General features: G+C 41.6%; 2 protein-coding genes across 14 annotated transcripts in view; one reads left to right on the top strand and one right to left on the bottom strand.

Moving 5' to 3' along the window:
• Window positions 1–19,521, bottom strand: part of ANKRD12 (ankyrin repeat domain 12) — a 67,976-nt gene extending 48,455 nt beyond the window's left edge. The window contains exons 1-2 of one of the 2 annotated variants that reach the window (XM_054813979.1): window positions 19,268–19,393; window positions 18,301–18,488 (exon numbers count right to left, since the gene is read on the bottom strand). The gene's annotated coding sequence lies outside the window, so the exon portion shown is untranslated. Of the gene's footprint in view, window positions 1–18,300; window positions 18,489–19,267 lie in introns of both variants that reach the window. The other variant, XM_054813980.1, reaches the window with a different exon arrangement.
• A 40-nt stretch (window positions 19,522–19,561) lies between these two features.
• The window catches only part of LOC129202037 (uncharacterized), a 36,080-nt gene continuing 32,238 nt past the window's right edge, over window positions 19,562–23,403 (top strand). For 10 of the 12 annotated variants that reach the window (XR_008575595.1, XR_008575598.1, XR_008575591.1 and 7 more), the window contains exon 1: window positions 19,562–20,364. Coding sequence is in view for 1 of the 12 variants with exons in the window: in XM_054813996.1 (XP_054669971.1) it covers window positions 20,027–20,136 (110 nt within the window). In the remaining 11 variants the exon portion in view is untranslated. The remainder of the gene's footprint in view (window positions 20,365–23,403) is intronic. The other 2 variants (XR_008575597.1, XM_054813996.1) reach the window with 1 other exon arrangement.

The following is a 23,403-nucleotide window of genomic DNA, read 5'->3' as shown; positions in this document are numbered from 1 at the left end:
ATTTGTGGCTTAGCCAAGACTCAAAAGCCAGTCCCAGCTGAGGGTGAAAACCAAGAAATCTAACATAAACATGGCTTACAGCAGGAACAGTGCCATAACCAAAAATCCCAACAAAGTCATTTGCTGAACTCACTCGTTCGCCTGACTTGCCTCTTCCACGGAATGAAGAGCCACCAAGAGGTCAGTCCCGTGAAAAGTAAAATTGCATCTGACATCACTTTAAAGCTGGTGACGTTTTATGGGTCTTGTTGAACAGATGTGATCACACAGTCTTAGTGACTCTTGTAGTAATTTTATGTCTGAGCTAGATGTCATCGATTGTTGCTTTAAAGTTAAGATTTTGGGATCATCACATAGTGAATTTATTGCTGTTATAGGACCAGGGCCACTAATTTGGTTTGACACAGGTAACTGACAGAGACCGGTACTTTCTCTTTGGCAGATGACTGTTTTGCACACTAGACTGATACACAAAACTTTCATATTCAAACAAATTTTTACATACCACACCACCACCACACACAACACCTAAACTATGGGAAATTCCCTTACAGAATACTTGGCTAAGATTAATACCATTGTATACAACAAACTAACATCTTACTTTCTTATTCTTCCAGAATAGAAGGGGAAGAACAAGAGGGGAAGGAGAGTTCAAAATGCTCGATCCTAAAGTCAGAAAATTAGGAAATGCTGCACTAAGGTCTGCTCTTTTCCTCCCTTTCCCCCACACCTGAATTTTTTGTATTTTTAACATCAACCACAAAGAAGAGCTTAATTAGAAACTGTCTCACATACAATAACCTGAATCTTGTCTCCACTATGATAGAGGATACCATATCATCAAATTCCTACTGTTCTACTCTCACCCAAGACAAAAGAAACATTAGTGCATTCCCTTCATTTATGTAGTACCAATAAGATTTATGCAGCCCTGATATGGAGAGTAATTGTTCATTTTTAATGGCCATCAAAGCACTCTGTTATTTGCCTTTTTATTCACTTTTTGCAACAGTTGCAGGAAGAAAAAAAAAGTTTATTGGTGCAATGGAGAGTACTCTAGAATGAGTTTCCTGTAATTTATAAAAACATTTCTTAATCCTAAAAGAAGCAATGACTTAGTATCTTCACAGACAACGACTATTGTGCTGATTGCACCATACGTAGAGTATTACCACAGCAGCAAATATCTCTGGTTTAAAAAGAAAACACAAGTCATAAATCTGCTTTTGCTCAGTTAGCCTCAATTCCCATTGTATATATCATCATGATTACAACTACTTTAAAACAGACCAACATGTGAAAGTTATCTTTACTATTTTAATCAAAATATTTCTCATTGCGTATGCTGCTGTTTTCTTTCCTTCCTTTTTTTCCACCACTGGACTCCCTGAAACTATCGCCATTCTTACTTTGCTTCTCTTCCTTTCCTGGTTCAGTATGCCATTCCCTATACCCTGGCTGATACTGACAGTAAGGAGCCCAACTTCACGAGCTTAGTAAAATTTATTAGCTTAGGCTTGGTTCCATCCCTCTTATTTGCCTCACCTGTAGGGGCTAAACCACACGAACTGAACAAGAGTTCCTCTGCACAAAAGGCCCACCCTCCCTGCATGTTCTTTCAAGTCTTGCTGAACAGAAATAGTTTATTTTTAAAAATGGTAGACCAAACAAAAAATTCAAGCTACAGGTATTGTACAGGGACAAGAGGATGATGAAAACATTTTAAAAATAAATTTAAAGGTATTTTTAAATAACACAGCACAAATAATACACAAATATAAGTAAATGAAAACTGAAAGCATAGGATGTTTCCATTTTCTTTACCACATGATCAAAATTAAATGTGAATTCATTCAATTCTCGGCCACAAGCCAATTAAGTTTGAAGAGAAAATTGCTTTGAAGTTCACTAAAACTGATTATCACATATTGGATTATTAAAGCAGAACCATCCCAACTATCACACTGACACACAGCAGTATTTTATGTGCCAGGTTGCTATTCACAGTCCCTGTGTGAAACACTTTTCAAACAGACACTTTTCAAATATTTCAGAAAAAAATACTTTACGTAAAGAGTAGATTTTTTTATTTCATAAGATATCACTATGGTCCAGAAATATAAGCAAACTATTCAACCCATGATCACATAGTATATATTACAATAAAATTCTGACCTGAAGAAGTGATTTTACTGACATTTTAACTTTATTTCTGTTTGCCTGCAGTTCAGTGCTATTTCAACTTGTGTTCTGAACACAGTCAACAAACATTTGCATTCAAAGTGAAAATGTAGACCATTAGCAGGTTCTTCCAGGGAAACCTAGATTTGTCTGCTCTGAGTTTCCTTCAGGGCTGTTTCTTAACACAATTACTGGTTTATCAGGCAGCCTTGATGGCACATTTCAAATCACCAGAACCCTAAATTAAAAGTTAAACTCTTTACGTTCAAATTATTCTCCTCTGTCACAACAAGCAGTGCCATCACTTTTCATCTGACAAACAGGCACAGCTGTGCTTTTTCTCTAACACACTGATCTATTTCATGCTTTTCAATAAATCACTGAATCCTACTAAAGACACTTCTCTGCATATAACAAAATCAGATACTCTGATTTTATGTTTGTTTGGACATCTTTCCTGCACATTAATCATAGCATGGTTTGGGTTGGAAAGGACCTCAAAGATCATCTAGTTCCAACCTCCTTGCCATGGGCAGGGACACCCTCCACTAGACCAGGTTGCCCAAAGCCCCATCCAACCTGGCCTTGAACACTTCCAGGGAGCCAGGGGCAGCCACAGCTTCTCTGGGCAACCTCTTCCAGTGCCTCACCACCCTCACAGAAAAGAATTTCTTTCTAACATCTAATCTAAACCTACCCTCTTTCACCTTAAGGCCATTACCCCTTGTCCCATCACTCCATGCCCTTGTAAACAGTCCCTCTCCAGCTTTCCTGTAGGCCCCTTCAGGTACTGGAAGGCTGCTATAAGGTCTCCCCAGATCCTTCTTTTCTCCAGGCTGAACAACCCCAACTCTCTCAGCCTGTCCTCATAGGAGAGGTGCTCCAGCACATTCATTATCAATGTCCTATTATTTAAAATACTGTTAAACTTTTCTCCCAATCATTTTTCACCTAAAGGAACTAAAAAATTCTGTTTTCTCCTTAAAGCAACAAAGCTAAGCATTTTGACAGATCTACAGGTAGTGATATAAAAAGCTAGGATTATTTCATTAAAAAACCACCCCAAAAACCAAACAAAAAAACCCCACTAACCACCAGAATTTGATATAACTAGCTACAGAAAATTAGGCATATAATAAATCTCTAATACTAACGAGTTACTGCATTAATTGGTATAAGCTTACATCTAGCACTAACGAAAGGGCATGCCTTCACCTATGTAAAAAAATAGAATTCATGCAGTACTCCAACAGCGCCACTGTTGTTCAATCCCTTTATAGGAGTTTTTGTTTTCAGCTCACTCTCCTGAGAAACTGAGGCCCATGTGTTTGTGTTATATACATATGTGTGATTCACCAGTGACTTTCAAGCCTGTGGATGGATTTTCTTTAAACTTGACAGCAGAGAAAAGTTTTCAAATATATTAAGCACTCACAAATTTCATGGAAAAAGATGATTGGTGGATAATAACAACAACAACAACCACCTGTCACTGTTTTCACCAAGGGAAAGTTTCAATATAAGCTTCATGTCATATTGCATGCAATAAAACTCCAGATAAGATGGCCTTTATAAACCACTTTCCTTCTTTTCCCCTAGCCATAGGGGAAAAGTTTGAGTTGCAACCTGCATGTTACCACAGTCAAGCAACCATAAGACATAAATCTGTAAGAAATTAAGCATCACTAGTTCTAGTGCTCACTGAACTACTTGTTTCCTTTCTGGTTGTGCTGGTTTTCACTGGGGTAGAGTTAATTTTCTTCATAGTAGCTACTATGGGGCTATGCTTTGGATTTGTGCTGAAAACAGTGTTGATAACACAGGGATGTTTTCATTACTGCTGAGCAGTGCTTACACAGAGCCTTTTCTGCTTCTCGCACCACCCCACCAGCAAGTAGGCTGGGGGTGCACAAGAACTTGGGAGGGGACACAGCTGGGACAGCTGAGCCCAACTGACCAAAGGCACATTCCATACCATATAGATTCATAGAATGGTTTGGGTTGGAAGGGACCTCAAAGATCATCTGGTTCCAACCCCTCTGCCATGGGCAGGGACACCCTCCACTAGACCACGTTGCCCAAAGCCCCATCCAGCCTGGCCTTAAACAATTCCAGGGATGATGTCATGCTCAGCATATAAAGCTGGGGGAAGAAGGAAGCGGGGGACATTTGGAGTGATGGCGTTTATCTTCCCAAGTAACCTGTGGGGGCTTACACATGATGGAGCCCTGCTTTCCTGGAGATGGCCTGCCCATGGGGAGTGGTGAATTAATTCCTTGTTTCACTTTGCTTGCGTGTGTATGCGGCTTTTGCTTTACCTATTAAATTGTTTTTATCCCAACCCACAAGTTTTCTCACTTTCACTCTTCCGATTCTCTCCCCCATCCCACCGGGGGGGAGTGATCGAGCAGCCACATGGTGCTTAGCTGCCTGCTGGGGTTAAACCGCAACAGTCCTTTTTGGCGCCCAACGTGGGGTGCAAAGGTTTTGCAATTACAATGCATGCTTACCTTCTTATTCCTACATGTCTTCCCCATAACACATACAGCAGAGTTACATTATGTTTAGGGAAGGTTTTCTTTGGTAGCCCTGCTGTACAGTTGATCTTGAAGGCTAGCTGACTGCTATTATAGCAAATCAATGGGGCACAAGACTGAAATTCTGTGAGAATATTAGTAGTAGATGGGTTAATTACCAAGACAGTACATTTACTCTTGAGCTCTAGAATGCGTTTGCATTTAAAAAGCAGGGAATCTAGCGTAAGGCAATCTTCTCAACTATCTCTATTCTTCTATATTTCCCATATCTTATTTCATCTGCAGAGGAAAAAAAAGGAAGAAAAATATCCCTCTCTTCCAATAGGGCTTTACTCCAGACCAGGAAACAGTGAATTGACTGTACAAAATTTCTGCTATAAATATTTGACAGGAGTGCTTCAGAATGTTTTGCTAAAATTAAGCTTATGAAAATGACAGCTAAGGCTACATCTACATTAACAAGAAGTACAGACTTATCAAGAGTGGATCTGTAGACTGGAACAGCTAGTAAGAAAAATTCAGGATTTACACTAGTCACGTTTGGCAGTTTTGCTCTGGACTAGTTGTAGTGCAGTCCCATGCACTAAACACACATAAAAGGTTGGGGCACATTCAGCACATTCCTGAACACGTCCCTCGGCTTAAAATCGGAGGAACCAAGCCCTGAAGCCACTGCATAGAACAAACTAAACTACAGTGAGGAGGGATAAGGATAGTTTGAATCGGGAATATGCCTTTAGAGTGACTAAGATACTGACGTCGATTTCCTCTTAGCGATCTCTTCCCTTCCATCCCCAAGAATCTGTCTCCTCCTAGTTTATTTAGAAATGACTGGTACGATCTAGATCACAAAGCTATTAAGAGTCTACTGTGGAAAGGAAAAAAAAAGTTGGTGGATGAGTATAAAAGAGAGATGTCTAAGAACAGCTGAACTGACGGAAAGGCAGGCAAAAGCCAACGTTACATATTCTGTTCCGAGAAAGCCAGCTGGCCACCCGTATGTACATCCTGACTAATTCAGAAGTACATAGGTAACTCCCACCTAGCCATGCCAAATGTTACCTGTATTCTGGTGGGAGTGTCAAAGGCAGCTGAGGTTAACACACTGGGAAAAAGGGAATGGGTATAGTATAAAGGCCCAAAATCCACAGGGCTTTTTTAATACTGTAAGGAGCAGAGTTTAAGCAAAGAGATGTTAGCAACAAGATGTTTATTTAACTATATTTAACACTCTTTGGGTTCCTTTTTCTTCTTATCAGGAAAGTGCAAATGACTTCAGTATTTTATTTCACAATAAAAACATCCTTCAAACAACTTAGAGAAGCGATTTCTTTCCAAAAAAGAGGTTAACAAACTCCAGCATTAATAGTGCTACCTGAAATGTTGTGATGGGAGATGCAGCAGGACTGTCAATGTTTTTCTTCTTACAGAACTCAGTGCTTCTACACAGATAGTTACTCAACCATAACCTACTGCTATACAATGAAACAGTTCCCGGTCAGACTGCTACGCATGCGATATCAGATCAGCATCTACCTTTTCACCTACAGTGTCCAGTAAGAAAAAAGGGCTCGAGATGGAATGACAGAATATTTGGGATATTTTGGTTAGAGGTTGGGGACATGCTAAGAGACACGAGACCAGGAATCTGGGACTGTGGGGAAAGAAACCATTCAGGTAGAACATGCAGTAGGAGGGTAGTAAAGTCCAGTAGTACAGAGCTGAGCTTTTCTGGTTTGGTAATTTAAACACCACATGTATGAAAAGAACATCTATATTTTTACCTGATATTTCCCCCACAGAAGTATGCCTGTGAGGAGTAAAGCTTCAGATTAGCTAAAAGAGAGAATGTGACTGATGAGAAAGCAGCAGAGAGAAAAACTTGACAGGACAGGTAAGAAGGGATTGCACTTGGGAGGAAAGCACAGAAGATTCCATGATCAACACACAAGAATTTTTTCCCCAGAACCTGGAACAAAAACCAAAATTCTTTAGTCTGGCCATTCCTGTGGCCCTGTAAAAAAAAGCACAAGCATTCCATCTCCTTTTGGTTTTAACGGAGAACGACATGCTTACTACTGTGGTCAGTTTTGCCATTACCTCTTTGGACTGACAAACTTGTAGAAACGAAGTCTTAAACACTGCTGATGTCTCATGAGAATGTCAAAATGATAATAAAGGATGGGACATTGCCCAGGGCATGCACTCAAAAATCTCATTAGAACATTATACAAAATACTGTTCTGAAATTTCAAAATTTCGGAGTTACTGTAGCCACAAAAATATTAGTCTTTGTACCAAGGTCTTCTTTGCAGAGGACTATATAAACACAGCTATTCTATAATCATTGCAGCAGTTTATTTGATCTTTACAATGAAAACAATGAAGGGGCTATTAAAGGCTTCATTTAAGAAAATAGTTTGAGGTTTCTTGTGCAGAGTCCTATGAAAACAGTGTTACATGGATCCCAAAAAAAGACTTCCTCCCAGTCATTTAGCAACAAGGGTGCTGCTGGAGTCCAGCATCCATATTACTACTAAGCCATATTACTGAACAACTTAACTCCCAGGATACTAAAGTTAAAGTTGAGTAGGTATGAGATCTATATAGTAAAACTTTTTTTTTCCCCCAAAAAAAGCTGGTAATATTTTAGACACATGCAGCTATAATGGACTAAACATACACTGCAGTACATCCCTATTGGCAAACCTGCCTCCTGCTGCAGGCTAGAAGCATATTGTCCTTTACAATCTTAAAGGAAAACACATTTTGCATAAGAAAAGATGAAATAAGAGGCTATTTCCGTATGTTATACTATTTAAGACTAAAGTTTTACCATCACCACTTCCTGTATGTGGTGTGCACTAAAATACCATCAAATACAATGAACAGAACAATTTACCAGGCACTTTTTGCTGTGCACGCCATGGTGTCTCATTGTACTTGCAATTCAGTCTCTAGCAGTAACCAGCAAACAAATTGCTAAATGCTACTGGCTTTAGGTAGCACACCAATTTATTATGTCAGAGAGAACAGTGCCTGAATGATACATGCAGTGGCTTTTACAGATGAAAGGTGAAAAGAAGTTTTTTATTTGGAAAATATTCACAAACTCTTTTCACACATGATTGCAACAGTTCAGTCTGTGCAGACTCCTGTGTCAGAGTTATGATGAAAGAACTAAGCTCCAACACAGTCTCAAACTAACGGTGCCTAAGGCAACAGTCTGTTGCGGTATTAAGTGCAAATGCAGTAGCCAGCATGGACGTGAGTCACAAATTTGGCAGATTTTACAGCATTTGATGATACAATATGACAAAACACTTTTGGTCCAGAAGTGAGGAATTCTTTTTTATTACAATTTTCCTTTAAGATTTGCACAATACTTGAGATGACTTTGTGGCTAGAACACGCAATGCTGAGATCAGTTCTACTCCTTTCTTTAGTATACCTATTGTGCAACCTCAGAAAAAGTACCTTATCCCTCCCCTGCAGCAATTCTGTCTAACAGATTTTATAGGATACACTAAAAAGAAAATAAAACAACAGCCTAACATAAACACAACTTTCAAAAATATATGCCATGAGATAACTTGGATACATGTATCAGATCCTAGCTAATATATGGAATTGACTACTAGACTCACTGTCCTATCAGAGATTATTTGTACATTTAATTTGAAATATTTAGATACTTGAGATCCAAACATAAGGATTGCACAAATCTTCTTGTAATAAGAAAAATAAAATATTTGAACCCCATTTTATAAAGGTGTCCTTGAACAGTGAAATAGGAATGGGCAGTGACTACTCATAATCTCCAGAACAGCTTTTAATATACTCTGAAGTACCTACTCATCGCATGCCAGACTACACTACACAGGGCTAGGATGAAGTCCCTAAAAAACAGCCAACACAGGCAGCAAGAAAGATTTTCCAACACTTCAGCTGGAACTTACCACTACTTCCTACCAAAATAAAGAATGTATCTCATAGTCTAGGAATTTCTACTAGGAAGAGCAAAAAATGAGAGGACATACAACTCTTTCCTATGTAGAAAACAAGACTTTTTGCAGGGGTTTTGTTGCACTTGCCTATATAGAACCTTGGGCTCATAGCCAGAACACCTTCCAATCCATATTTTAAGGGCCTGAGTTTACCTGTGCTTGGTTTTAAGTGTCAAGTTCCGCTGATTTCACAATACTCTTCCATTTATTTTCTGTGTTAATAGTAGCACCTAGACTTGTCAACTTCTTTCTAACAAATACACTCTATTAAAGAACACGACTGAATCCGGAGTTTTCTGATTAAGTTTTAGTAAGGCTTTTTTTTTTTCTTTTTTTTTTTTTAAAACTAAACACCTGCTTACCAAAGAACACAAGGACTTCATTGCTCATAGAATTAAAGAATACTTGTGGTTGAGGGACTTCTTGAGGTCATTTAAGTCCCTCAGTTATCTAGCCAGTCAGACATGTTCAGTTGTCCTTGTACCCTACACAGATCAGGCTGAGTTTGTTACTTGAGCAGGAAAAAAAAAAAATTGGTAAAAAACCCCAACATGGAAAACACAAACCTTCCTATTCTTGACTAACTGTAGGCACCTATAAATCATGCAGCAGAGTTTTTTAAGCAGCACATTGTGGAATAAGAAAAGACTTTGGCTCAAAATTTAATTTACAAAATCTTATTCACTGATTGAAAATACCACACCCCAATATGCCTTTGAAATTTGTTGCATGGATTGACTTGAATTTTAAAGGTACTACTGGTTTATAAGTTACAGCTAGATCATGCTTTGATAACAGCTGTCCCTGAGCAAGAGATTGCTCCTTTTTCATGTCACAGGTCATCATTAGAAATATACCTGCACTTCTTTCTGTAATGTTTTCTTGCAACTACACTTATAATAAATGTCAACCAAGTAAGGACTGAAACTCCTATTGGAGTAGCAGTGGACATGTCTCACCTCACACACTTCTAACTAAAACTCCAAAATCTCCTGTCAGAATGAAACCAACACACTGGCACTGATTTGCTTCTGAAAGTAAAAACAAGACAAAATAAAACAGATTTTTAGGGTAGCTTACAACTCTGATTTTATTTATACTTCCTCAGACATGATCAAGGACTATATTCCTTTGCTGAACATTCCTTTCAAGCTAGTTTAGCCCTTAATGCTCCTGCTGAAATGTTTAAGTAGCACTCAAGATAAAAAGTGGACTTCAACTTTCTGTGATCATTCTTACTACTGGTAAAGGCAATTCTCATAGCAAATGAAGAAACTCGCTTCTGTTGCTGTTTGAAGATTTTTGACAACCTGGTGAAGTTCTAAGGAGCCACTGGCCAGAAACAGAAGTAGCAAGTGGCTTCACTTGCTTTCAGAGAAAGAGAATCTATTTGTCACTCCTGTCATGATTCCCTGCTATTTCAGCTTGCCTTGATTGCTGCCTTCTTAAAGAGAAGGAAATGTCTACAACAGTTTTTTTTTTAATTTTAAAAAATATCCTAAACAAAAAGAAGGACCTAGCCTAGATAACATCATAGAACCTACTATCCATAAATCAAAACTGGGAATAAGAAGGGCTAAGCTCCCCTTCCTTTCACTGACATTAATTTATTTTCAAAATATTGCTGAAGATGAGAGTGCATCATTTCCTTCATTTTACAGATGGCAACTTAAGTTCACAGAAATAACGAAGTCAAGAGTTTGATGAATTTGCCATACCCATTATACATTACAGAGTTTATTTTACATTAGATAGTACTTTATACTTGGCTGGACCATAGCTACTAGTGACTTCAGTTTCAACTTTTGCAAGCAACTCCTCTTCCCTACCACCGCAGAAGCAAAAAGGTATAACGGTCTCAAAGCAGTTATCCACAAGTGAAGAAAACATTTGGAAAATGCTCATAAAAAGCCTGTATCTTACAGGAATTCCAAAACAGACTGAAAATTGGTAATTTTCAGGGTCAGTACTCAATTTTCTTCAACACAGAAGCCTCTTTTCTGTTCCTGCAACCTCCTCCTAAGTTAGAGAACTTATTTCAACTTCTGCAATAGGACTCCTCTTGGAGCAGTATCCTGAACTGCACAATTGTAATTTATCCCTAGAGATCCATCCTGTTCATTATGTAAAGTGGAGTACCAACCAAAACCCATCAACTCGTGATGCCATTCTTCTATCTGCAGAAGGGCAAATGAGCAGTGCTACTCTAATATATGGCAGACAGTATTTCTGCAGAACGTAAAGGTTAGTGACATTGTAGTATACAGCAAGAAGGTGTGCAAATACAGACAAGAAGAACTTGCTTCACTTTTGCAACACAGTCTCATTACCTTCCTTTACCTTCTCTGAAGTTTCCAGTCTCAAATAGACTCTGAGATCCTCCCACTGCAACTGTCACTTCACACATCAAGATTATGAAAAAATAAAAGGAGCTTGTTGATATTGAACTTCTAAACTCATACAGAATTACTGTTTATGTCTTGCCAAGACACTGAAAAACCATAAAACCTATAATTTTGCTAAAATATCCTTGCAGGTGCTATGCCAACAATCTCATCTTGCTTGGCATATAAGAGCTAAAAATTATTAACAGAACATGACAGAAGAAACAAAACAATCCCAGCTATCTATAAATGACCTTTAATGTTCTTCCACATAGATAACTGAACATGGAAGAACTAAATAAAATGAGTGTGCTAGGCTCTACGTCTACTTTAACACCTCACAATAGTATAGTAAATATTAGAGTCCAAGAATCCAAAAAGGTGTCATTTTCAAAGGACAACACGCTCTTAAAGAATCGGTGAGATTCATGGACCCAAAACCTGGGTAAATCCATCTACATCAAGCCCCATCCAAAAGAAGACATCAAGAGACTGCCACCAAAGACCATGTAAGGTACTCAGAAAAGGTATGAAACAAAAGAAGTATGAAGGGGATGAATTATTTCCCACTTGACTCTTGAACATCTCCTAGGTCACTGAACTCCTTCCTGACTTAACAATAAACCCAAACAAACAAACAAACAAAAAACCCCACACCAAACAAAATGCTATGGGAATTAATTTGTTTAGATAATGTCCTTTAGGGTGAAAAATAATGTTGACAAACATTGCCTAAACTGACAGGGTGCAACAATCCTGAAAACAGGTGAGTAGGGAAGATGGTGCTTTACAAAAGGGATCCCAAAAGAAGATTTCATATAAACAGACAGCTGAAACAGGGAAGTATTGAATGAAAAGGTATCAGAAGGAACAAAAAGATCAAATACTATGATTTCTTCACTTTTAGTTTTGAACAGAAAACAGTTTGTGGAACTCGCATAACATAAACCAGATGACATTTTTATCAGAGAATGGTTAGGATTTATTTAAAAGCAGAAAATCCTCCCTGATTCCGAGAGACTTGTGTTGAAACTTCTTTTTATGCTTATAGGTACACATCCCCTGCCCCAAACTGGGAGGGACAAGATCTAAGAAATGTACATTTGAGAATAGGGTTAACTCCTGGCATTAACAACAAACAGAAACAAACAAAAAAGCATTCCCTCTCCCCAAAATGGTGATAAACCTACTATCCAGAAGTTAGCCACTGACTCCCATTTCAGTTGGGCAGGAACAGCTTCCATAGTGACAAGGGACATCATTCCTTCTGAACTACATACACCATGTCTAAAGCATTCCTCCGTGTCAGCCAGTCAAGAACTGCAACCGGTGCCAGAATTCAAGATGAATCTGAAGGATGTTTGTCAGTACTGTCTTATTCTCAAGTGCATTTCTCTACTTTCAGATTAACCTTTTGTCTTTTCATGAAAGCTACTAGCATTATTGCTTTAACATACGTCTGGCTGTTCTGCAAGGAGGCACTAGAAAGAAACAGAATGATGAGAATACAAATACAACTGTTTGAAATAAATAATTGTTTTTATACTTGAAAGGAATTCTGCAAGATCAAAAATATCGTAAGTTTCTTTTCAGACATTATCAAATGATAATTTCTGAAGAAATGCTCTTACTAATATTTATGCTTTAGTTACTTTCCATATTCTGCCTTCGGCAGTAGAAAATAAGGTCGTTTCACTTTCGGTTTCTCACTCACAAGCTTACTCTGAGTTGCAGGCACTAGAAGAGACTTTTTTCAACTAAGTTCCAGTACAAACAACGTAGAAAAGACATTCATATATTTGTCTTTTCTTTCTTAAAAAAAAATAATCAGAAACTACATTTTTAATTAGTACAAAGAAGCCTTATTTATGTAACCAGTTAATTAGTTATTTAAATTTAAAAAAATTTAAAAAACCTTCATTAAGAATCTGTATAGCAGAACTTAGTAGAATGCACCACAGCTTTACAAGACTACCACACACAGGCAGTACAAGAAGAATGCATCCTTTGACTATTAAAAATGAAATTAGTCAATAAAGACACATTACCTACAACAGCTGAAAAACATTTCTATTCCACATTTGAAAGAAAAAAAGTTTGACAGTTTTACAATTTATCAAGCCTTCAGCAATGGGTTTTGCATGGAATCCCAACAGACTAACTAAAATCAGAACTATATAAGATTTTGGGGGTGAATTCCAGGTTCAGCTGGCCATGCCTATAAGCGATCTGCTCTAGTTGTCCCTGCTCTGAGCAGAGGGGTGGACTAGATGACCTCCAGAGGAGTCTTCTAATCTCAACTAGTCTACAATTCTGTTCCGTGAATTAAAAATGCAGATGTTCTTTACCTCAGTGGCAGCACGTCTACTGGCAGTGCTCTCCTCCTGCTGACACATTCAGCATAATAAAAGATGTAAGTCTTCTATACTCTTCAGCAACTTATGCTATGTAGTCAGGACAGCATTTATTCCAACAAAGACTTACACAGGTGGCTGAAAGAACCTGTGTGGCTTGTGAGTATTAATGTCATACTCACGTTAAATCATATCATTAAGACCACTGCATAGAATACAAACAACATATTCCTACTGAGGCACATACCTAGCTGTCAAAGTAAATATTTATACAGAAAACAACCTCACCTCTTTACTCTGAGAATCACACAAACACAAGCTTGCAGAGTGCCTGAAGGGATCTCCCTTTATTCTGGATAGCCTCTCAAAATAAAGGAGTTTCTTTCCCAGAATAGGTTTCCTTTTTATAGGATCAAGAATCACGCTTGCTCAAGAACTCTGGCTCTCAGGAGTCAAAGACTCCTGATTGCAAAATCCATTAGTCCTCCCTTTTAATCTACTAGTCTAAAAAACTTGTATGTTCACAGGTGCTTCCTCTTGAGTCTTTTTTAGGATGAACTATGGGTTCAAAGGAAGCACCTGCACAGATGTTTAGCATAATATGATACTCCCATTAACCTAAATGGAGAAGTGGAGTTGTAAGCTTCAGTTTTGATCTACTGGTTACTCCTTAAAGATGTAACTAAGTAGATCTTTGTCAGCTATGGAAGACTATTCCATTAGCATAGTGCCTACCAAAGAAAAACCTTCCTCTCTAGAAACCTTCTAAAGATCTCCAAGACATGATATTTCAAATCTACTCTATACATTATTACTAGACACTCATTAGTTTCTATTTAAATCTTCATAGTTAATGGTAATTTGTCAACCTAAAAAACAAGAAAACCCATAACCTAGCTACAGCACTGCCAGAAGGAACATAACCTAAAAACACGCCAAGGCCCTTCATGGGCTAAAAGCACATGAACTGCCAGCACCAGCTCACAGCCCTTCAACTTTAGCAGGATTCACCACAGGTAAAATAGGGTGCTCAAGTGCTACTGTTCATGAATAAAACATAAAATAGTACATGCAGGGGGAAAAAAAGCAAGCTTCTGACTCTGACTAGGCTTACATACAGGTCCCCAACTGCATAACTGAGGTTTTTGTCCTGGCTAAATGGTGAAGACATGCAAAATATTCAACGGTCTTTATTGCCACCTCTTGGCCATCACCACAAAAGTAACAGAACAAAATCATGCGCCAGTTGCTTTATGGAAATAATTTTTCTTTAGTGGAAAAGAGATAGTGAGGTAACAGATGGAGTGAAAACAGAGAATAACCAGAATACTGTTTGCATACAAGTATAACTATGTAAAGCTGTAAAACTACAGTGAGTACTGCAATTAACCTTCATTAATGTTTTATTATGTCATCTAGAGAACTGAAGGGACTGGAAAGCAAAGTACCAGTTATTTTCAAGACAAAAGACAATATTTTTTTTATTTATTTAAAAAAGGTAATATGGTTGTCAAGAGACCTGCCCCTTCTTGATGTCAGAAGATGAATGGATTAGCATTGCTCACTCTAGAAAGAGAACATCACTAAATTATCTTTCCATTTTCCCTTTATCAGTAAACTAGTAGTAAGAATTCAGATTAGTAGGTTGCAGAACAGTGTAGAGCACCACAGAGAGCTGATTTTTCTCTGTTAGCATTCTTTGTTGCACACAAACTTGAACCGAACAAAAACAAGAGAAAGGTATTTCCCCAAACCAGCTAAGGAAGCTATCTATCAGAGCTTGAAAGATTTGAAGAGCCAGACACCTATTAAATAGGACTAACACAAAAGGCTTTGAAAGAGAAGGGAAAACTATAGGAAATATCTTCACGTAAGTAAGCTCATTTCTGCTGCCATGCAGCAATGGAGCTTTCCAAGATTTCTACCACAACAATACTCCTGGAAAAGTGTTACTTGGTTTCTGTTGCATGTAATACATTCTGAAGCTCAGAGAGCGGGAAAAAGTGCTTTCTTCCTCAGATGCTTTCCAGCCTCATGAATGCAAGGCATAGAACAAGAAGAAAATCGTTCCAATACTCCTCATCTCCACCAGGCTACTGGCAAGTAGAAAGCACATGACAAGAGCAGGGAAGAAAATATCTCAAAGTCTTGCTCGCCAGCTTGCAATTTTAGTTTTTGCCTCTAATATAGATCGTAATTGTGTCTCTAACATTGCTAATGGCTTTTCTTAGCATAAACCAGTGTGAAACCAATCCTCTTGTGACATTATCACTACCCTAGAGCACTCTAAGTAGCAGCCATGAAGCTGAGGAGAGTTTGTTTGTTGCTTGCCAAAGATAAAAGCAGATATAAGGACGCTTTGTCAGATCCAGGGAGATAACCCAAAATAAGCCAAGGCAAAGTCACATTCTCAATGGCTTCGAGTCTCTCTTTAAATGAATATTTAAGTTTTATGCAAGGTGGCAATAAAGGTCCTCAACTGCATAGGCGAGATACAAAGTATGGGTCCATAAGCTTATGGAGGAACTTTCTAAGACTTCCCAGGTTCTGGAATAATAATGAACTGGTAAGAAAAAAACTAAAGATGTTAGCAGGGCTCTGACTTCTGTTACTCTGTTAATAAAACTATTCAGTGTCATAACATAAAATGCAAGATAGAATTTGTCCTAATATTTATTTCATACCATCTGTCACTAGAGTCTAATGATGTAGTTAAAAAAATATAGTCTGATCTGGAGACTAAATGACCAATCAACATTTATACTACTCCATTTGCAATAGAACATGTAAGAGAAGAAACACCAAACATTCATGCCCAGCTCACCTGTTCATAAGATAAGATCAAATTTGTCAAAAGTAAGTTGGTCTCAGTGTGCATATTAACAGTGTCATAGCAGGTTAATCATTACTTATTTTGTGATCAATAGTTTTTTCCAGTTTTAAAGAGGACCAACTGCGCTAGTCTTCCAGACAATTTCATTAGCCTAAAGTCATCTAAACATGGTAAATCAGTTCAATGAATATAATTTCTTTTCATATATCTCTATACCAAATATCGAGGAAGAAGTTCTAGCTCAGCTGTTTCTCGGTGCCAATATTTCCACTAAAAGTATATCCAGGACTTTTCCATATAGTTAAGTTAAAGCTGCAACAGTTTATGGGGTTTGTAGCAATTTAAACAGACATCTAATGGTGCAAAGAGGCTGCTACTTGAGACTATGATCGATGACCTCTAAGTTAATAAACACAGGTATTCAATTTTCAGTTCGTGCTTTTAATCCTAAGGTAAGTGCTAATATAGTAGTACCCCCTGCAACTAATGCCAAACAAACATTGAAGCTTCATACAAGCACTCACTCAGCCTGCTTATTAAAAGACCTTTTCCTCAAAAAAGTTACCTATTGTGCAAGCCTGCTGGAAGAAACCGTAAATGAACTCAAGTTTATTGCACAGAGCTTGCTTTCTTACACAACATCTGTCCTAAGCTTTGCTGTCTGTAGTATTCAGAGTTCACAAATTATTTTGAATAATCCTCTTGGTGGGAGAAAAGCACACAAAGAGATGGCAATGGGAAGGCAGAAATCCTTGTATCTGAAAGACTGAGCTGTCATATTTGCAAAAGAGCCAAAAGCTCTCTGCTCAACTGTCTGTACTCAGTGATTACTAGAGAAAAGCCAGGAAATCAGAAGAGGGACTCACCATACACCAGAAATCTGACATCACCACAAGAATGCCATAGTCCTCTGGGTGCCGAAAAAAAAACACTGGCACTACTTAACATTTTAGCTTACAAGACACATACAGGAAAGTAGAAGTATTAAGGGGATATTAAGGGGCGGGGGGGAAGACACAGATAGTCAATGGGTTTACCATTACCTCCCCAATGAAGTATTCCGCTGTATCTCAAACCCTGCAATTTTATTTGAAAAGACAGTTTCTCAAGCTTGCACAGAAACCTACTGAATTCACACAGGGTGAGATTAAGGTCCCCAGCTGATCAAGTCACAAGGTTAGCTGGGAGTCTGAGTTTCCATCTAAAGAATGATGTAAAGCGAGTGACACCCAGTATCTGCACAAGCCTCAAATAATAACAACTGGTGAAGTGCCCTGACATCTCACATCATTTTTGAAGATCCATTACTCTGGGGACTATTACCCACTGAACTACAGCAGAGGATTACAGTGGAAGAAGGAAAGAAAGCACAGGATGCTCACTTAGCTCTTTGCAGCTGCACAGCAGCACCTATGAGCAGCTCACCACATCCCTACCCAGAGTAACTAAGATATGAGGACAACCAAGCTGCCATCAACTTGCATACTGAAAAACACCCAAACCCTTGTTGCTTCAAAACTAGAGAGTAAAAGTGCCCCCCCATCTCCAAATCATGACATGTCAATAACAGTGAATTATTTTATTAAAAGTTAATGATTTCTTATAGACATGATGATCTCACCCTTTCCTAGCGTTCCAAGATTAAACAGTTTTTTCCTGGAACATAAGTATATTTGGACTGTTCCACATCTGTCTGATAGCTTTTTGTTCCTACAAGCATCACAACTTATTCACTTGTCCTCATTACAGAGTTGCCTTATCCCATAAACCGTCTTGTAATTCAGAGGTATAAAATTCAGATTTTCCTCCACATCACATGGCCTACAGAAGAAAGGCAAAGAACATAGTGACAGCGTCCAGGCAATTTACACAAGACCTCTAGCTGATAATACTGACATTAAACTACTCATTTTATTTTGGAGTTTAAATAAAAAAATAAAATCTGTTCATTTCTTATCAGCTACCCAATCCTTAAAAAAAAAACCAACAAAAAAACCCCACCTGAATATTAGGTACCTAGAGAGAATCAGGCTAGAACTAGCACGAAGAACTGTGCAACTGAGCCTGACATTCTCTCATTTCTCGTCCTTCCTTTGTTGCCTGGTGTCACCTGTGCCGTGCGAGTTACTGTGCTCCACCTCCGCGGCGGCTGCCTTGTACCGGCAGACCAGCCAGCTGAACGTATTATTCTGCAAAAGAACCGGGCACCCTTTAGCATTTAACGGAAGACGCCAGAAACGCCTCACCCGCTCGCCCCACGTCTCGATTTGATGAGGACAGTTACCCCGGCTGCGCGGCACGGCCAAAATCGGCGGAGCAACTCCCGAGGCTGCAGGGAGCTCCCGAAATTCCCGAAACGGAGGCGGGGCGGCGGGGCGGCGGGGCGTGTGTGTGTGTGTGTGTATGTATGTGTGTACACCGCCATGCCGCGCACGGCACCCGCGCCCCGGCCGCCCGTGCAGCCCCCGCCGCCGCCTCCCTCCCCGTAGCCCCGGCCCTGCCTCCCGCGGGAACCTCCGCCCCGGTCCCTCGCACCCGCCGCCGCCGTCCCCCGGCCGCAAGCGGGTCCCCTGTTGGACGGCGGGGCAAGGGCTGGGCTCGGCGGGCGAGAGGCGCGGCCGCCAGACGGTGACAGCGGCGGCCATGGCTCCCGCCGCGGCGCTGACAGGCTGACAGCGGAAAGCCGCTGCCCGCCGCCGCCGTGCCCCCCGCCCAGTGCAGCACGGGGACAAGCCCGCCGCCCCGCCGGGGTGGGCGGGTGAGGCGCGGTGCCCGCTGCCCGGGAGAGCAAGGCAGCGGTTATACCCCCCAGGCGGGCACCGGGTGAGCGCTCCCCGGACGCCCCGCTGCCCGCCGCTCAGCGACAGGGGGGCGGCACCCCGCGGGCGCGGACACCGCGACAGCGAGTGGGACCAGGTGTCCCCGCCGCGCACCGGGAAGGGGTGGAGAGGCGCGCTCCGGTCCTTACCTTCTCCCGGGAGCCGGCGGCGGGACGCGTCCTCCTCCCGCCGCTTCTCCTCTCCTCTCTCCGTGGCGGCGCGGCCGCGGGGATCCGACAGAGGAGCGGGTGCCACCCGCCGCCACCGGCGGTGCCCAGCGGCTCAGGCTGAGCCCCGGCTGCTGTGGCTGTCGGGTTTGAAAACACCCTTCCCCCCGCCCGCTCTCCCCTCCCTCTCACCCTGCGCTGCCGTTGCCGCTGCCCTCCCCCTTCTCCCCCTTCCGTCACCCCCCCACCCCCCCTTCCCCAACGTCGCTGCTGGAGTAGAGCTCCGCGGAGCTCCCATTGGCCGCGCCCCGCCCACGTGGCCCTCACACGGGGCACGGGACGCGGGCGGGCAGGCGCTGCTGCGAACGTTACACAGCTCGGGCGGCCGTTGGGGAGGGAAAGGCAATGGGGCAACGTCAACGCACCGCTCCGCTCCCCGGCCCGAGGGAAATGGGTACGGACGGACGCCTGCCTCGCCGCCGCCGGACTCCTCGCTGTGAGGGCGGAGCGGCTTTTCCCCCCCACTAGCACGGAGAGCGACGGGGAATAACGGGCTCGCAGGGTGCCAGGGAACGGGGTGGCGACGGGAGGACGCGAGCACTGCGCACGCGCCGCGGCGGCCGCACTCTTCTTGGCCGCGGCCACTGGAACTTTCTGGAAATGGCGGCGGCCTGGCTGCGGTGCACCTGATGGCGGGACAGGGACAGGGCGAGGGGACGAGAGCTTTCCAGTCCCTGCGGGATGGGAGCCGACCTAGAGCCAGCAGCGCGAACCACCCCATTCCCTGCTGCCGCCGCGTCCGTAGCGGCCGCTCCCTCCCCGGGGAGGGGTTTTCCGGCGGCGATGGCGCAGTGAGTTTTAACAACCGGCGCAGTGCGTGTGCGCAGTGGGCGCAGCCCAGTGGCGGCAGAGCATCTAAATGAGGCGGGCGCGGCGGGGTACGGGTACCAGCAGGCGAGGAGGGACCGCTGTCCCCGCCGGATAGGGGCTGCTTCACATGGGGGTTGCGAGGAACGCTGTGTACCGGCAGGCTGCAGTTAAAGGGTCCGCAGCTTTTTGGGACAGTCCCCTGGACGCAGGTGCGTGCGGCGCGGTGCCGGAGAGCCGGGGGGGGGTGGCGTTCGCCTTCAGGGCACCCGCATAGAGAGGCTGTGGGAGGAGGAGCCCGCCGCGCCTGCTGGCCCGCTCGGCGCTTCCTCCCGAGCCTCGCTTAGGCAGAGTCCATACCCCCCCATGTGCACCCGGCCGCCGCTCCCTCTCAGCGCCTCATATACTGGTGGGTGCAGGCAAAGAACTGCAGGACTTTCTGTGGGGAGCGAGCGGCCCCCAGCCGGGCACGGCCTGCCCTTTGACGCTTGGGCCCGCTTCCAGTTTTCAAAAGGACACCCCCCCCCCCCATTTTTTTTTAGGTTGTCTTGCTTGTGCTAATAAGCTAGGCGTCATGTAAATGCATCAAAAGGGGTTACAGAAGTAGACTGACGTTAGTCCTAGTTGCAACTGTAAAGAGTCGTTCATCTGCACTTGTGAAAGGTTTTGCATCTGCTTATTAAAATAGTATTCTGTGGTAAGACTTAAAGAATCTGTCTGGTTCTGTACTCATGGGTTCTCAAATAATACTGTCCGGATTGCTTCTGGAACATGCTAAAGAGATGTGGGCTGACAGGTGTGGTATTTTGAGAAGGCAGCTAAACAAAGCCTTTGCATTTGATGTAGTCTTTCTTAATTGCCATGCTTAGCCTGCTGCTGGATTACTTTAATCTGTTACTGTGTAGAAAGCAAGAATTCCTTAATATTTACTATGGAAATCAGAAACATGAATTTTTTGGAGTTAAAAGATTATTTTGATTAAGGCCATCTAATTGCATGGGCTTCCCCTATATTCTGATCTCCACCCCTCGTGTTCCAGTGTGGGTAGAGAATGGCATCACAAATCTCAAAACGTTCCCATGCTGCTCAGCATCTTACTGCTTAGGCAGTTTTGCTTTCAAAATCTTGTTGTGCAAATGCTGGTACAGATCATTTGTGTTGTAAAGCATCTGCCTTCATCTTCATTTGATTGTGTTAGCGCACCATGAGTACTGTCAGCTGACCAGGAGCAGGTTTGGCGGCATCGTGACCACATAACAAAGGGAGTTGCATTAATTTCATATTCTTCCATGTCAGGTTGATGACAGAGGCCATCGCTTAAGGTGGCAAGCAGATTGAACAGTCCCCAGGCTACTGACTGCCAGCATTGAGTAAGAACTATTTCCCAAAGCAGAATATTTTTTGTTTTCACAGTACTATATAGGGATGATACTGATGATTCACCTTCTAAAAACCAACAGGCTACAGGTGTAGCGCAGCAGTGTAATACTATAGTCTGATCCTTGTGCATCAGCACTGGGAGCGTGCAGTGCTAGGATTTCAGCGTGTGTTGCTAGATGTTCACAACCAGCAGCTGAGATCATGGGGAGGGAGTCTCATGAGCAACATCTTCGGCAGCAGATGTTAAGGTTCTGTAATAATACCTATCAGTAACTAAAAAATAGAGTTCCTAAAGCCTTTTATAAGAACCACTGTTTGGACTAACAAAAAGCATCACTCAGCTAATTGCTACCTCTGTGTTAGTTTCTTTCCCTTGTCTCCAGAAGCCCATCCCTTTTACATAGCACAGCTGCAAAATGCCTTTGTAGCTGCACTGTGTTGGCACACAGAGTACTTCCCTTATCTGCCCTAACAAAACATCTTGTGTTATCAGCTGTGTGAACTACTAGTCTTGATTAAGACCAACATGCACAGCATCTGGTTGAACTGTGTCATTGCTGAATTCAATCTAGTAATTGAATGACTGAAAATCTCAGACTGCAGTACAAAAATCTAAAAATAAGAACTTAATCTGAAGAGCTTGCAAAATGTCACGCTGGTGAAAGTGCAGGTGCTAGCCTTGGGTAGGTAACTGGCAGGGCAGCCAGTGAGCCCAGCGAATGTACAGGACAGATGAAACTGAATTTCATTGCTGCTTCCTGTTTCAGGACAGAACCCAGTTCCAGGTAACACTTTTCTAGCAGGGCGTGGAGGTCATGGAAATCCTTTCCATTATCCAATACTGAACACATCATTGGGTATCTAGTAGAGTTTCCTATTACTCCAAACTTTCTTCCATCTTTACCAAAGGAAAGAACTACCACCCACTCAGTCCAGTGTATTTTTTTGTGTGTTTTCTGGTTCCATGTTCTAAATCTCATTTCCTTTCTTAAGACTGTACATATTTTTCTTAGTCTTCTCTAGGTAGTCTTTTTTTACCCTCCCCAGTTAAAGGGCTTTCTTCTACTTTTTTTCTTCCACTTTTACATTTGGAGAATTAATATAGCATGTGAATTCTTTCATTTTTCCCCTCATTCAAGGAGAAGGGCAACCACCACCACCAAAAATACAGAAACAGTTCTGTTACTGCTGTGTTACCAGTTCAAGGAATGTATTTGGCTGCTACCGTAGTTAACTCATTTTTCATTTAACTCACCACCCAGTACTCAGAGTCCAAGATAGTAACCAGTAGATTGACACCAAAGAATTAAAAGTGTTTAATTATTTGACAAGTTAATGTCAGCTGCCCAGAATTACTATTAGTAACCCTCTGCTGTTGAAGATTGAGAATAATGGAAATTATGTCCTGCTATATTTGTTACCTAAAGCATTCACTACTACTATTAGAAGCAGGCACAGGGTGTTATCTGCAGCTATTCAAGAATAGAGAACTTGGATATATTAGTTCTTAAACTATTCTAGAACTCTTCCATTATAACCTTGTTAATCTTCATCACAATCCTGCATAAGTTATCATTGTGAAAATCATTTTGTATATCATGAACATCTACATGTAACACATACTGCAGAATCTGTATCTCTAGTTGAGATGTTTGAAATGTTCAGATTTCAACAAAAACTGAAATAATGCAAGATGTGAATTTTTTCCTTGGTCATCTATCTCCAGACAATGATTGCCAGACTTTTTTGATGTAGAAGCCAGGGCTATAAAGCCTCATCTAATTGATGAATGAAGTAGGTAAGATTAAAGAGAATAATAACAGTTATTTACTTCTCTTAAAATATTTCAGTCCTGTAGCTGCACTACAATA

Source organism: Grus americana, chromosome 2 (genome assembly GCF_028858705.1).
Source record: "Grus americana isolate bGruAme1 chromosome 2, bGruAme1.mat, whole genome shotgun sequence".
NCBI lineage: Eukaryota > Metazoa > Chordata > Aves > Gruiformes > Gruidae > Grus > Grus americana.
This window is presented reverse-complemented; position numbering and strand designations above follow the sequence as displayed.